General features: G+C 42.6%; 1 protein-coding gene across 5 annotated transcripts in view; it reads right to left on the reverse strand.

The window, feature by feature from the left end:
* Positions 1 to 534: 534 nt before the first annotated feature.
* The window catches only part of OSBPL1A (oxysterol binding protein like 1A), a 79,273-nt gene continuing 65,272 nt past the window's right edge, over positions 535 to 14,535 (reverse strand). For all 5 annotated transcript variants that reach the window (XM_010396388.4, XM_010396394.3, XM_010396389.2 and 2 more), the window contains 9 exons: positions 13,475 to 13,572; positions 12,610 to 12,792; positions 12,007 to 12,114; positions 11,826 to 11,915; positions 11,448 to 11,574; positions 8,078 to 8,194; positions 7,181 to 7,304; positions 5,383 to 5,473; positions 535 to 1,700 (listed from right to left, as the gene is read on the reverse strand). In XM_010396388.4, the coding sequence (XP_010394690.1) occupies positions 1,598 to 1,700; positions 5,383 to 5,473; positions 7,181 to 7,304; positions 8,078 to 8,194; positions 11,448 to 11,574; positions 11,826 to 11,915; positions 12,007 to 12,114; positions 12,610 to 12,792; positions 13,475 to 13,572 (1,041 nt within the window). In that variant the 3' untranslated portion in view covers positions 535 to 1,597. The remainder of the gene's footprint in view (positions 1,701 to 5,382; positions 5,474 to 7,180; positions 7,305 to 8,077; positions 8,195 to 11,447; positions 11,575 to 11,825; positions 11,916 to 12,006; positions 12,115 to 12,609; positions 12,793 to 13,474; positions 13,573 to 14,535) is intronic.

The raw sequence follows: 14,535 nt of genomic DNA on the forward strand, positions 1-14,535 counted from the left end.
GTAGGGCGAGCATTCCGTGCTGTGTGACCTGCACTGACCCACCAGCCAGGCTGCTTCTGCGGATCTTAGACTCACACCTGGAAGATGGCACAGCACTCAAGACAGATTTCAAGAAGCACTGGCCAGAGTAGAGAGTAGAGGCTCCCTACAGATAGAGCAGGTATTAAACTCCTGCATCTACAGGTCATTGTGAGAGCTGGGCCCTCACAGGAAAGGCTGCCAAGGAAAAGGCTTTCCCTTATCTATGCAAATATGTCTCAGCATCAGGATCTGGGTAATTCAAGTAGTGCCTGGAATAAAAATAGAAAGCATCTCATTGCCTTATTAACAATTTCAGTAGTCCACTCAAAGCTCAAGCTGCAGGAAGCTCTCCGTTCCCCAGCCCTCCCCACCCCCAGAAGGAGACTTCCTGCTAAGGGAGAAGAGAGGTCCCTGGAGCACAGGGAAACATATCCATCCTCATTGCAGCAGGTTTTGGATGAGGCTTGCTCAGAAGGGGTCAGCACTGTTGAACACCACTCCCTTTAGACTAGATGCAAGAAGTTTTTAAGCCTTTATTTAGTAGCAATTAAATTATTCAATTAACACTAACCTCCAGACAGCAGTTAAAATATTGTACAAAGAGCAGCTCGTCCTCTAGAAGCTCTGTACACAGTTCAATATAAACAGACTAAGATTGAATGCACCCCACTGAAAAGGGGTAAAGCAGCTGTGCACAGGAGGCCTCACTGAGGTGCTGTACTACCTTTGAAATGCACAAGACTTCCTCCCAGGGAGTTTGCACAGTACAGACACAGTCCTGTCCCCCTGCCATGTTCCACCAGGTCATTCCTGGACTGATTAGGTTCTTGCAGTGGTGCTGGGCACCGGAACTTCTAGTGCATGAAACAGATTCTTTTAAACCTGTTACTAGTGTGCAGTTCAAATCAAATCTGTAGATATTTAAATGGCTCTTAATTCCTTAAACCATAAGGTTGGTAACAAAACAGGAAAGCAAAATTCAAAACACTGCACAAAACACTGAATAAATAACCTCTGAGTAATGTTACCAGCTTAAACAACTGCATTACTGCTCCAGAGATGGGAACGCTTCTGGAACCTCCTGAGCAGAGCTCAGGCTTCAAGGGAATTACTTTAGTAAAAGAGAAGTCACCGTATGAAAAATTACATCTTTACAGAAGTGACACACCCTTTTCTTCATTTAAGAATAGAATATTGCAATTACTTTGTGTGCTTTTTAAACATTCCCATGTCACAATAAATAAAACCAGTTTTACTTGTGCCAATGTTATCTACAAAATAAAGTATTCACAGAACAGCTGAAGGTGTTCTATTCCTCATACACCACAACCTAATATAGGTGTACTCAGGGCAGCTTGAAACCACAGCAACTTTGTCCATGCAGGACCCACCATCAGCCAGAAAAGTTATTCCCCTACCTTTAGGACTGCAGATCATGTACCACCAGATTTATTGCAGAGATGCTTAATATTCTGTTTGATAACATGTCAGTATTTTCAGGAGATAAGTAGAACAAGGGAAAATGTTAAAACAGATTAAGACTTATTTGTATCAGTCAGAGGCTCCTTACTGCATTTTAATAAATATCAGGCAAGTTAAAGTAGTTTCTGTCCCAGTAGTTGCCAGAGTAAAGCCAGTCCTGTGTACCAGTGTGGGGATTGGGGCCTTGGTGGAACCATCTGCAAGGAAACATACAGCATGTTAGTGAGGCTATTAACACACACAAGTATGAGTTCAGAACTGCTTTGCTGCATCTTCAGCAGTTTATTGCACAAAATTATTATTGTGATTGCAGGAGTCCTCTTGGTTTTAAATTCATAAGTGAGTTTAAAGTCATTTTCAGTGACCACATTTCCCCATTTGCTACACTGCTTAAACATCTCTGAGGTGGAATTACCGACGCCAGTGTTTTGCCATTTGAAGCTGCCAAGATGATTGCATAAAAAAGGACAGGTACAGCTTTACTTCAAAGCAGTTGTGAACAACCATTCTGACATGCACAAACAGTAACAGTTTTTGCAAGACATGTAAACACCACAAGCACTGCAGTCCTGAAAACAAAAAGACATTATTTCCCTGGATCTAGATTACCCCTTGTTTTTTAAAGCCTTGCAATGCACTTCCTCATAGAACTGTAGAGGTACCTGGGTTGGAAAGTACCTTAAAAATCATCACCTTCTTTGACCTTTCTTTTCTGGTTAACATGTGTAGGAGCCCTTTGTGTTATTTTTTGCATCCCTTGCCAAGTTCCAGCTTCACCTTGGCCTTCCTTACCCCATCCCTATACAACTCATCTCTCTACTCTTCACAGGTGACTCGTCCTTGTTTCCACTGCCTGGGCATTTGCTCCCTTCCCTTTAGTTTGACCAGCAGTTAACTCGGAACAAGTGTGCCAGCTATGAAACATCACCCACAGGCTGCAGGAAACGTCGTGGATTATTACCAGTTAATACACTGTGTTACACTGTTGGCAGCAGGAGACTCATCTGAATGCCCAGAAAGCTGATTCCATCTGCATGGAGCTACTTGCAAGCTTTTACTAAGCTGGTTATTAATAGAAACACTGAAGTTGAGCACCTGCTTTCTTTCCTTTCTTCTCCCTTCCTGCCTAATCTGGAGGCACTGTATAGCACACAGTGAATGCCACTTTCTGTTTGGCCCAGTTACTCAATCTTCTGCCTCGACAGCACACAGTACCAGACCTCAGGCATATTAACTTCCTTCTGTATTTTGCCAAGCCACATTTATGGCACCAGCCAGCTTGGTAGAAGCTGTTTCTGTGGTTAATGTGCTCTACAGCTTCCTTTCACGTCCTCACTGACCGCAGAAGCCAGTTGTTTCTTTCTGTGACTCACTGCAGTGACCACACTCAAGTAAATCATCTGTGTGCAAGGCAGCCTGTTTAACTCTGCTCTTCCCTTCTCCAGCACCGTAAGGTTTCAGAAGAGAAAAAGCACAATCCAACCAAATATAACTTGATCTCTTGAAAAGGCAGAAGCCTAAAGGCCACCAGTACTGCAGGGTTATGTTACAAAGCAGGGCAGCTCACGGGCAAGTCTTGCTTGCTTGGCTCAAAAGGACTTGAGAGAGCTGTGCTGGAAGAAATGCCTTGTGCTGCCTCCACAAGAGTAACTGAACAGGGGAACACTCCAGTGGTTCTCCTGCTGTCCTGGTTAAGTGAACTGAAGTCAACAGAAGTCATTCACCCCTAGTACTGTACATAGCTCATTCCTGCTTCTCCTCCCACTGGAGGATTCAGCTATTCCCAAATAAGAGGTATATGGATAGGCTCAGGCATCCAGTTCACTGGTGACAGCAGCTCATTCCAGAACTGAAGCCAAACATTTGCCATGAGACAGGGCTATAAGCACAGTGACCCCACCTCTCAGATTAAGGAATTCTACCACCCCCCAGCTCACTAGTGTGTCCTCAACACTTGTACAGGTCAGGACAGTGTGCCCCTGACTCCAGTGCCCACCTACTTCAACAGGAAGGGGAAAGGCAATGGGAAGAACTAAGTTTGAGAGACATGTAAGACCTAAACCAGTCAGTGATGGGGAAAAGACAGGACAGCTTTCATCAAAATCAACTGCTGTATTTCAGACCTGAATTAAATATTTTTACTCAAGACTTAAGATTACTGGTCAGCATTTAAAATATTAAGTGTTCAACATTAATCACCTCTTGAGAAACACTAAGACCCCACTAGTAAAGGGGATTCAGAATAAGTAAGTTTTTTAAAAAATCAGTCAGCACTTTGGAGAATTGTCTTATGAAGGAGGAATTCTACTAGACAAAGGATGAAACCTGTTTTTCTGTGGCAAGGACATGGCAGTAGTTTATATCTGAGTTCATAATGCACTGCAGAATAAGACCCACAGATGACCTGGGAACAGGTAGGAGAGTTCTTCACAGCAGGCACTTTTTTCCCCCATAGCACAACTCTCCCTAACACTTAATGTTCATCCTTTATATGCAGCCACACCTGGCATTCCTACCAGGAGTTTTCTGCCAAAGCTTTAGAAATATCCTGGAGAGCAAAGAGTTCTTAAAGGATATCCCAGACACATGCTGAAGAGGTGTACAGAATCTGCACCACAGCAGTTGCAGAACCTTGTGAATGGTGTCTGAACTAATTATATAACCCAAAAACCACAGCTCCATGGAAATTCCTCAACTTCCAATGCCAGCCTTAGGTGCTTTGAGCTGTATTTAAGCTACTTCAGGCACCTGGAAGAACACTATGTAACTATCCCAGGCTCTGAAAACGCCCAGTGAGAGCTAGAACCACTCTGAATTCAGGAAACGAAGCGAGAGCTGCAAGGCTGTCCAGCAGTTAGAAGCTTTACAAAGATGTTATTCTCAGCAGTCTCTATGCAAACAAACCCAAACACTTCAGGAGAGCAGGCACAGGAAAAAGGCAAAGGCAGTCATGTCCAAACCTGGGATTTTGGGATGGTGGGTGACTTCATTTAAAAAAAAAAAAAAAAGAAAAATGTGATTTATAGTTACAAACATTTTAGAGATATTTAATCCACAGTGTCTGAGTGAATTAATAATAGAGAAGAGAGGAGCCTTGCTTACTTAAAGTTTAGCCCTACTGTTTTTTTCCTAAGAAGATAATGCCAGTTTGTTACTATGCATTTAAATAGACCTCATCTGGTCAAACCAGATTCACCTGGTCAGGTTTTCACAGTTGCTTCTTAGCTTGTGTGTAAGAGCACCCAGATGACTCCTCATAGTCTAAAGAAAACCCCCAAAACATCCCCAGAACATCCTGGCAGGTCCCTTGTATGCTAACTTTTCCCTTAGCTCCTCTTACTTTTGTAGTTAGGGGCCCCCTCCAACAGAAGGCAGTGTCTTGGATATAGCTGGGTGATAAACTGGGTGAGAACACAGCACTATCAGCACAGAGCCACTGGGCTGAGAAGTCATGGCTGAGCTCACAAGGGAAGAGCCTTTCCTCCTCTCTTTGGCCAGGCATGCCAATTTGAGGCAATTATAAATTAACCAGCAGCCACAGTCCTTAGAAGCAGCTGTCAGAGGTAACATCTCCGTCATGACAGAACCAAGAAGTGCTCAGAGAAGACAGCACACTTTGTATTTGCATATATTTACATATAGGTGTGCAAGCAGGGAGGGAGGGAACAGAGAGCAAGGCTGACGCTTCCCTCTGGAAGCGCTACATCCTGCTGGGACCGAGTCTGTGAACACAACAGCGGCACTGCCAGACCTGACGCTGTCTGTCTGCTCTTCCTGCTGACACAACACTCTCTGCATGTCACCAGTGGAGACTGTCACTTAACCTGAATGCTCAAAGCCTTTACATAACTACACACACACTGAGGCGAGGGCACCAACCTCGTCTTCCAGTCTTCCTCTGACTTCGAACGATTTTTGCGGGCGGTCCTCTGTTTTTCTTCTAGCCTCTTCTTTTCTTCACTAGCCAGATCTTGAACAAATAAAAATACAGATGATGTTGAAGCATGATATATAAGACAGGGATGTTACTTCACCTGCCCCAGAAGATAAATAAATAGAAGTAAACCAGTAAAGGTTGTCCATTCAAAAAGCCTTCTACATAACAGTGAAGGTTACTGGTTTAGTTTAAGAGCTAAGCCAGGCCAGCTGTGGCACAGGATCAGCCAGTGGCATCCTAGTCTTTAAGACCGCTAAATATATATTTATCCATGGCCTGAGGACCCTGGGAATGTGTCTACATAACAGCAAATGTGAGCTAAGGGAGGTGGCATATGTAGAATTTATTTCAGTAGGGAAAGTAAAGATATGACCAGTTTATTTCAGAAGTCTAGCCACCTGCTTCTGGCTGAGTTTTGGGTTAAGTTGCTCCTGGTGCAACTTAGTTTCTCATCACCAGAGGTTTGAAACACTCATCTCCAAACCACAGAGAATTGTCTTTCTGCAGCATCCCTTCATTTTTTTTGTTAATGCACTAATGTACCATCCTAAACAAGCAGAACAGTTGCTTCTCTTTGGTGGGAAGGATGATCAGAAGGTCTAAGGAGTAAGTCAGACTCAGAAGCAGATTAGATGAAAGTCAGTCTCATACCTAAATCCTCAAAAAGTATTTCATACACATCTTAAGTCTTCCAAGAATGATTCTCTTAACTACTTTGATCAGCCATTCCCTGTTGGCTACTAACCCACTGTGTATAACTACCTGCTACACAAACTTCATGCCACTAGTATATCATGAAGGAATATGGTCTGCTGCTAACATCATAGTTATTTGCACTTTAAATTAAACACACAAATTACTGGGGCTGCTCTGAACCAAATATATCCATCATCCTGGCCACAAAGAGTTGTACAGGCAGGGGAGAGTGGCTGTGGGAATTCACTGATCTGCTTTTTTAAAAGCCTCAAAGACATGGTTAGCAGCTTCTGAGAAAACAGAAACAAAACTGCAAAACTGCACTGTATTATACCATGACACTGGTTTTTATTGCTACATCTCAGACTATTTATCAGAAGTCTCACAGTTGTTGCCCTGTTATACAGCTGAAACTGAATCAGGGTTTCATGACTTACCCCAATCAATTAGCAAGCAAGAGAAAGCAACAGCCCCCATGCTTAGTCTACAAAGCTGGCCATCCTGCTTTAATATTTTAAAAGCACACTACCTCTACTCACTGGAAGTCTCATTATGTTATTTCTAATTCACTATTCTAGGACAGCAGAAGTGTTCAACTCCCAGTGAAGTATAATTTTGCATCAAGTGTATTTTTTGGCATTTGCAGCTTCACTTTAATAGTTTTGACTGCATTTCTCAGAACTGGTACATCAAAACACTCCCTCTGCATCAGGCTGATGGAAACAGAAACTGAAAAGTTCACAAGTATTTCCTTAACACTGTGCAGATATTTTCCTTAATACTGCTTTGGTCACCAATCTGAACCACAGCAGCAGATGTGGGAGACTATGAAGAAGATGAGCTCCATCCCAACCATCCCCTGTACAGGGGGGTGACACCAGGAGCTCAACACAGCCTGCAGAAGGCTGTGTTAAGGAGCTACTGCCTGGCATCATGGAGGAATGCATGGCCAGCTACTTACTCTAGTTGTTCATCTAACAACTTTTTTCCGGTCCCTCAGTTTAAAGAAAAAATAAAACTGCCTTTGCCCATAACTGAAGTTACCTATTTCTCCATTTTCCATAGCTCTGATATCTGGTCGTAGCCGGCAGTCAGTTTTGGGAATGACACTCTCCATTTCTTTGTCCAACTCATTCAAAGCCATAGCAAAGCTTGTAAAATTATACATCTGAAATGCAGAGACAAAGATGAAAGGTGACTTTACAATGCCTCTAGCTGCTGTCTTAGTGCAGAAGAAAAATGCTAAAAACAAATATCCAAGTGCTTTTGTATTATTTAATCACTCAATATAGGATTGCCCAAGATACCAACAAAAGTGCCCTGTCAGGCAGTGTGGGTGATCCTTGGTGTTTCTGTTTAAGGAGGCCAGCATCCAATTACTCAGTGCACTCTTCCTCCTCTCTTATCTTCTTTCTCCAGCCCTACTGGTATTTTCTCTATCTCTGTAGAGAGATTTCCCCCTTGATTAAGGCAGTGAGGGCATCTTTTCTGCACCAACTCTTTGTCTTCTCAGTTGCACACAATACCCTTGTATTCTGCCTATTGGTCTCCAGCTTCACAGCCTTTCACACACCAACTTGTGCCATGCAGGTCTGTCCTTGGAAGTGTCTGGCCCCTAATAAAGCCTTCAGCGAGATTTCTTACACGGCTGGTGCCTCAGTGGGGGAAGCAGGATGGAGAGAAGAAGTGAGGAAATGCCCCATGCCACTCTCTACACGAAGCATCCCATTTTCCAGAGAAATTTCACTAATTCTAGACTGATCCGTGTGGCAGTTATCCTTCCAACCCCACGTTAGAAAGTTACAGTTGTGCTGGGAAAATTTGTTGCAATAAACAGGCAAATCCAGACTTGCTAATGACAAAACAAATGGATGTGTTTTGTGTAAACCATACAGAGTAACAGGATAGCACACATTTTCAATAAGAAGCAGCATAGCTGACCTGTGCTGAATTTGGAGGTCTTGGAGTTATCTTCCATAGCAAAACACTTCCAGGAATAACATACACACTCTCAGAGTCTGGCAATGGCATCTCATCTGATTCCTCTGTATTGCCCACCTAAAGGCAGCACACAAAGAAAAGAGTAGTTCTTTGAAGTCACAAATCATTTACACCCGATCATTCAATGCTGGAACTTACAGAAAATGATTCCCTTGACGAAAGGTGAGTAATTTCAGCAAAGAGACTTCTCTAGATTCTGGTCAGGAAGGATTGAGGCATTAACATAGCACACATACTCCCAATTCCCTCCCAGTGGAACACTACCAACAGTTTCTTGCATCAGCATCTTTGTAGATGTAAGCTGGATGTTCAAGTATTAAGAAATGTCAATTTTTCCACCTCAGAGATGTCCTGTTTCCTCAAGTACAAGCATTTTCATGCCTGATACTTAACTTCATTACTGCTTCATTAAACGTGAAGAATAGAAGCCACATTCCTCATCCTTCCACAACAAAGAAATGCTAGCACAAAATGCAGATGCTGCTCAGTTTGTGCACAACAGAAAGCCCTTCTTACTGCTCTGTGCCCAGAGGAGCCTTCCTTTCCATTAACTGCTGCACTACTGAAATGGCAAACTGCAAATGTGAAATGAATATCCTAAATTAGCTACATCTTCTGGGAAGGGTATGAAGGCTGACACATACAGCCTGAGGCAGCTGTAGCCACAGGACTGTGAAATGCTTTTCCCAGAAAGGAAAAAACTCCACGGAGGGTTACTGGGGCAGTAGAGAGTAACTGGTGATCACAGTGTAGGTGTGACCTGAACTAGTCCTAAACCATTCCCTGTTTTACACACAGCTTTCAGGCAGCTGGGCTCTGATGATGCTGACATTAATTCCACCACAGAAGCGGATGTTGGAATATCAAACTAAAGCCACGCTGGACAATGACTAAGGCTCTCCCAAGAAAACCTGGTGTCACAATCACAGCTAAAAACAGCAGCACGTTTCAGAGATCACTGGAGATTAAAGCCCAACTTAAAGGCAACTAATGCTTTAAATACTTTGGCTGCAGGCCAGCAGCTTTAATCCTGCTGCTAATAAGCTTTGCTCTCCCACGGTTGCATCAGGTAATACTGAAGACATCCAGTACCCAACATGCACTCAGTTGTCCTCTGAGATAATTCATGTGTTCCATTTTCAGGAAAATCAGACGTTGTAGTAAGGATTTTGCTTCACTGAGGAGACCTTCACTGTGCTTTTAATAATGAACAGTCAGCAGAACAATGCGCAGGCCAGGTTTAGCTCCTCAGCTCTCAGGAAGACAAAGGGGGCTTTTAGTTGACTACATCTGAACTGTGCTGGCAACCTTGTCATTCTGTTCTTTAAATTATCCCAATCGTTCCTTCGGAAATTGGGAATTTGAAGCAGGACACATCAGAAAGACATCCTTGTATCAAAACAAGGACAATTCAATATCAGACTGTTGAACTCCAAGCCTTTTATTTAAAGGCTACAGTACACAATGTGATTTCTGCCTTGTTGGATACATGATCTTAAAATAGCATAAGAATTACAGAGAAATAAGTAAAATGTGGATTTTCTTATGCTCTTATCACGATGATCTATATTTTATGCTCAGTGCTACTCGACTGTTCAGTATATTGCTGTGAGGATAGTTAACAGACCTGCCAAAGCAAGACCTCTTTAAATGAGGTGTCTGTAAATGAGGCACATGTGAGGGCAGTTGCTCTTGCCTACCTTATTCTCTTCCATGTATTTGCATTGAAAGTTACACACAAAATGCTTCATCTTGATTAAAAAAAAAAAGTCATTCCAAGCAGAACCATGCATGGATCTACTATAACTCTTTTCATGTTAGTAAAATATCACCTTTGTATACCTGAATGCTTGTCTAGTTCCCTGAAAAATTATTTTCCTCTAAGTTTCATTCCTATAAAAATGAAAGGGATTCAGGCGAAAATCTGGGGTAAGTTGCAAAAGAGCTCTCATTCGAGCAGGTTCCTTCAAGGGAGGCAGAAGCATTTCTTGATTAGTAGCAATGCAGCATGAAGTAATAGCTGGAAAACAACTACATAAATCTGAAACTTCTAATTAGAAGTTTAAAAAGCCATGTACTTTTGTGCCTGAATGAATCCTTCAGTACCATGAAGGGAAAAACCACATCCAGACATTATACGTGAGACTTGGCTCATCTAAATGCTCCAAAACCATAGAAAATATCAGCTCCTCAGACACAAGGGGCAGTGGGAGTACATATTCAACATAGACTACCTGGTCCATACCTAGCATTACAAAGCCTTCATTTTCTACATAGAAAGGGCTCTGTTAATTAAGTAGGAAAAGCATTTTCCTAGAGTCAGAGCAACACTGCAGCTTGAGTTTTATGAAACAGGATGCTCCATTTCAAAATGAAAAGCAATGATCATCTTGAGCATTGTTGGAAAATGCAAACAGGCTGCTGAGCAAAGACACAGAGTGTGTTTTCCTTTGTTCCTTCTCCCTAGAGTTCTCCTGGTCAGACTCCCAGAGAAGCAGCAATCCCCAGTGCTTTACCATTCTCCTGAGGACAAGCACTGGAGCAAGCTCAGATACAGCAACAATCTGAACCTGCACAGGCACAATTGCTTTCAGAGTTCTCCATCTCTTTTCTTCATAAGTTTCTGAAGAAACTATCAACACCCAAACAAAAAAAAAAAATCTGACTGCAGTCACCAAAGGGGAACAGTCCCTGTCTTAAGCTGCTATGTGAGTGGCTGTTCTTCACCAAGCTGTATGTTGTCACCATCACCATTCATCCTAAACAAGAAGCTTAGTGCTGACCAGAAGTTTGGAAGAATCATGAATGAGGTTTTTTCACAAGAGAAAAAAAGCAATCAATTGTGAAGAAAAATTTAAAAATGCCAGGACTTCTCCAGTTGTGAAAATTTAATAGAAAACAATAAAAAAAATTCCTTGTAATAGCTGGAAAAGATGATCCTCTATCAATTAAGAAACTAATCTGTCCTGCTTCTAAGAATCAAAATCCTCCCACTAGAATATGTTACCATATATGATCAGAAATGGCCTAACTAATGGATATGTTATTTCGTCCATGTAACTTGGGAGGAAGAGGCAGGTAATGAACTAGACAGTATTGAGATCACACCAACTTTTGGGAAGTTTGAATACAAATCCAAGAGAAGAAAGAAAGCATTTTATCCCTTAATATTGGTACTCATCCAATCTGTTTTGTATCCTACTAGGAAAGAGAAGATAAGTGAAGAAAAACATAATGCTCCTAAATGCTACTAAAATATTTAGCAGTCTTATTATGCTTTTGAGATCCCACCTCTTTATGTGATTAATACCTGTTTACTGCTTTTCTTCTCTTCTGTATTTTTCTTGTCGTTTTTCTTGTAAGCTTCGAATGTAGCTGGGTCAACACTGTACAAACACTCAGTCCACTTCCCATACAACGCACAGAGTTTCTTTTTGCTGTAAAAAAAAAAAAAGCAGACTAAGTTTACAAAGGAACTTAAAGAGATTTATTTCCCCATTTCAGACAAAAATATGTGAAAGGAGAACTTTTGAGGGCAACTTTGAAACTCCATTATTGGTATTGCAGAATTCATAACCCTGCTGTTGCAGGTTCATGCCCTTGACAGACTGTTAAAGGCATTCTGTTCTACAGCTCCCCTCAGAAACAAGGGCAGTCATTTGTTTCCCACTTAGAATTAAGCTGTTACCTTTTGTCCTGAATGTAGCCTTCAACTTTGTGCAACTCCTTCCCAAAGAGGCCGCAGGGCTTGAAGCTTAGTACACATTTCTCACCAGTTCTAAAGGCAGAACAAGACAGCACCAATTACTTCCAAATGCTTTTCCTTTTCAAACTTACAGGAGGTGAAAGCACTCACACTCTTAACGTACTTATGGTTAGTTATTTCCACGTTTCCATACTGCTCGATCCAAAGTTTGCCCACAATAATGTTATGCACGCAGCATGTAGGATTTGTCCATGTGTAGGCTTCATTGTGCCTAAGGGAAGGGAATAAAAATTAGAACACTGTATTTTTGTACTGGATGTAAGTCCTTCAATGAGCCATCATCATTCCAAGTCTTGAAATGGGCATGGCAATAAGTCAGTAAACCCAGGGAGTTTATCAACCTATTGCTATTGATTTTATCAATTCCTTAAAACAGTCACTTTGGTGCAGTCACTGTTAGCATGGAAAGACACAAGGAAAGCCAACAGGACTCAGGCATGCTGCATTTAGCAGAACTGATGTCCAGGCACTTGGAGAACATCCAGGCCCAGGCCTCCACTGGTGCTATTAGCAGCATGCAGCATGTATGGGGAAACAATGGCAGTTCCTTTCATCTTCCCATCCCCTCCTCCCCACAAAGTGATCTGCCCTAAGACTTTGGGATGTGGGTGTTGGACACGTCCGTTCCTAAGCCATGAGACTCTAATGCATACTAATCATCAAGGATGAGGCCCTGTGCCCCTTCAATTATTACTGATCCACTTACTCAAGAAGCTCCAAAGTCATAGTGCCTTTTGGTTCCGCTTCCACGCTCTTGCCCCAGAATTTGAGTTTAGGATAAATTGATCCATGAAACACAAAATCATTATTTAAGCCTTCAGCATAGAAAGCACTGATTGGTGGATGATGGCTGACTTGCTCTGAGAGAAGTCTAAATCCAAGATCATCTCTGTAAAATAAAGATAAGCAGAACTACGTATCAAGTGTAGTGAAGTTGCAGTTGTTTTCCCTGAGGTGAAAGAGGTATTTGGACCCATGCACAGCTGCTGTACTCGAGGCAAGAGTTAGTTAAAAGCCTAGGCTAACTGAAAAGATCAACTAAAACACAGAACGTCCTCATTTTAAATAACTAAGGACTTAATATAAAAAAGAAACAAGAACTACCAGATCTGGTGAATCTGTATAACTACTTTTGATACTGATCTCTTTCTTAAAATTTTCACCTAAACACAGGCCAAAATATTAACTGGAAGAAAAATGTGCTTTTGGTGGAGCTACACATTAATAGACCCACATTGCTTACTAGGTACTCTGAACAGTCCCGTATGCCCTCCTTATGCACACTTTGCACTCATAACATTTCAGGGGAAAAAAAAATTTTTTTGTAGATAAAACTTGCTTTTGAACCTGGCAAATTTCAGCTGCCTGCTCTGAATTGAAAAGTTAAGTAGTTTCTCTTCACTGAGAGGTGAATTGGTGAGCACCAACATGCATTCTGTGCACCTGCAGCAGCTACTAGGAGAATGGCTGGAAGCTTATGAGCTGAAGTGCAGTCTGCAAGCCAGCTGACAAACCTCACGAAACATCTCTTACATGGAATACCACCCACCAGGGCAGGCTCTGTTCATTACCTGATCAGTTCATAGGTCTCTCCAAGCAATGGGTTGAATGGCTTCCCGGTGCGTTCCCACTGCGAGGCTACAGCAGACACAGCAAACGCAGCAACACACTGTTCAGAGGGGTAAGAGCACACAGTTCATCAACAGCAGCCATGGTGTTACAGAATACCACAATATTTTCCTAGACAAGTGTCCTGGCTTCCACTGGGATAGAGGTGATTTTCCCCCCAGTAGCTGGTATAGTGCTGTTTTGGATTTAGAATGAGAATAATGCTGGTAACTCACTGATGTTTTAGTTGTTGCTAAGCAATGTTTAGCAACAAAGCCAAGGACTTTTCAACTTCTGATACCACCCCATCAGGCTGGGGGGAACAAGAAGTTGTGAGAGGACACAGCTGGGAGAGCTGGCACATTGACCAAGGGGATATTCCATGCCATGTGACATCATGCTCAGTATATAAATAACCTAGGGAGAAAAGAAAGCAGGCTGGGGGCTGCTGCTGCTTGGAAACTGCCTGGGCATTGGTCTGCAGGCAGTGAGTGACTGCACTGTGCATCTCCTGTTTAGTCTATTCTACTATTATTTCCTTCCCCCCCTGCTCTATCCCCCATCCCATGGAGGAGGTGAGGGGGATTAGGGTGAGCGAGTGGCTGTCTGGTATTGAAGCTGCCTTGAACCATGACAGTCCTGGTTCTGTACAAACTTCCACCACATGGGTCACATGCACCTGACTTAATGTGCATCTCTGGATAACTGCTTGTCATCCAGGTCATCATAAATCACCCCCAGCAGGCCTACTTCCCTCAGGTACTGATACATTTTCCAAGGTGCTCCACTTGCCTGGGTGACATCTCCCTTGAAGGAGTCTCTTTCCTTCACACCTCACATGAGTCACCTCCACAGGCTGAGGACTTGCGTCACTTTTCCGATCACTCTGTCACTGCCCCCTTTCCTAGAAAGGGATCCTACCTGCCTGGCTTCCTTACCCTATAATTCCAGACTACTGGCCCTATTATTACCTCAGCATTGGAGCAGGCTGGTGACAATGTGTTCACCTGGAGAGCAGCTGAAA

This window comes from Corvus cornix, chromosome 2 (assembly GCF_000738735.6).
Source record: "Corvus cornix cornix isolate S_Up_H32 chromosome 2, ASM73873v5, whole genome shotgun sequence".
Taxonomy (NCBI): Eukaryota; Metazoa; Chordata; class Aves; order Passeriformes; family Corvidae; genus Corvus; species Corvus cornix.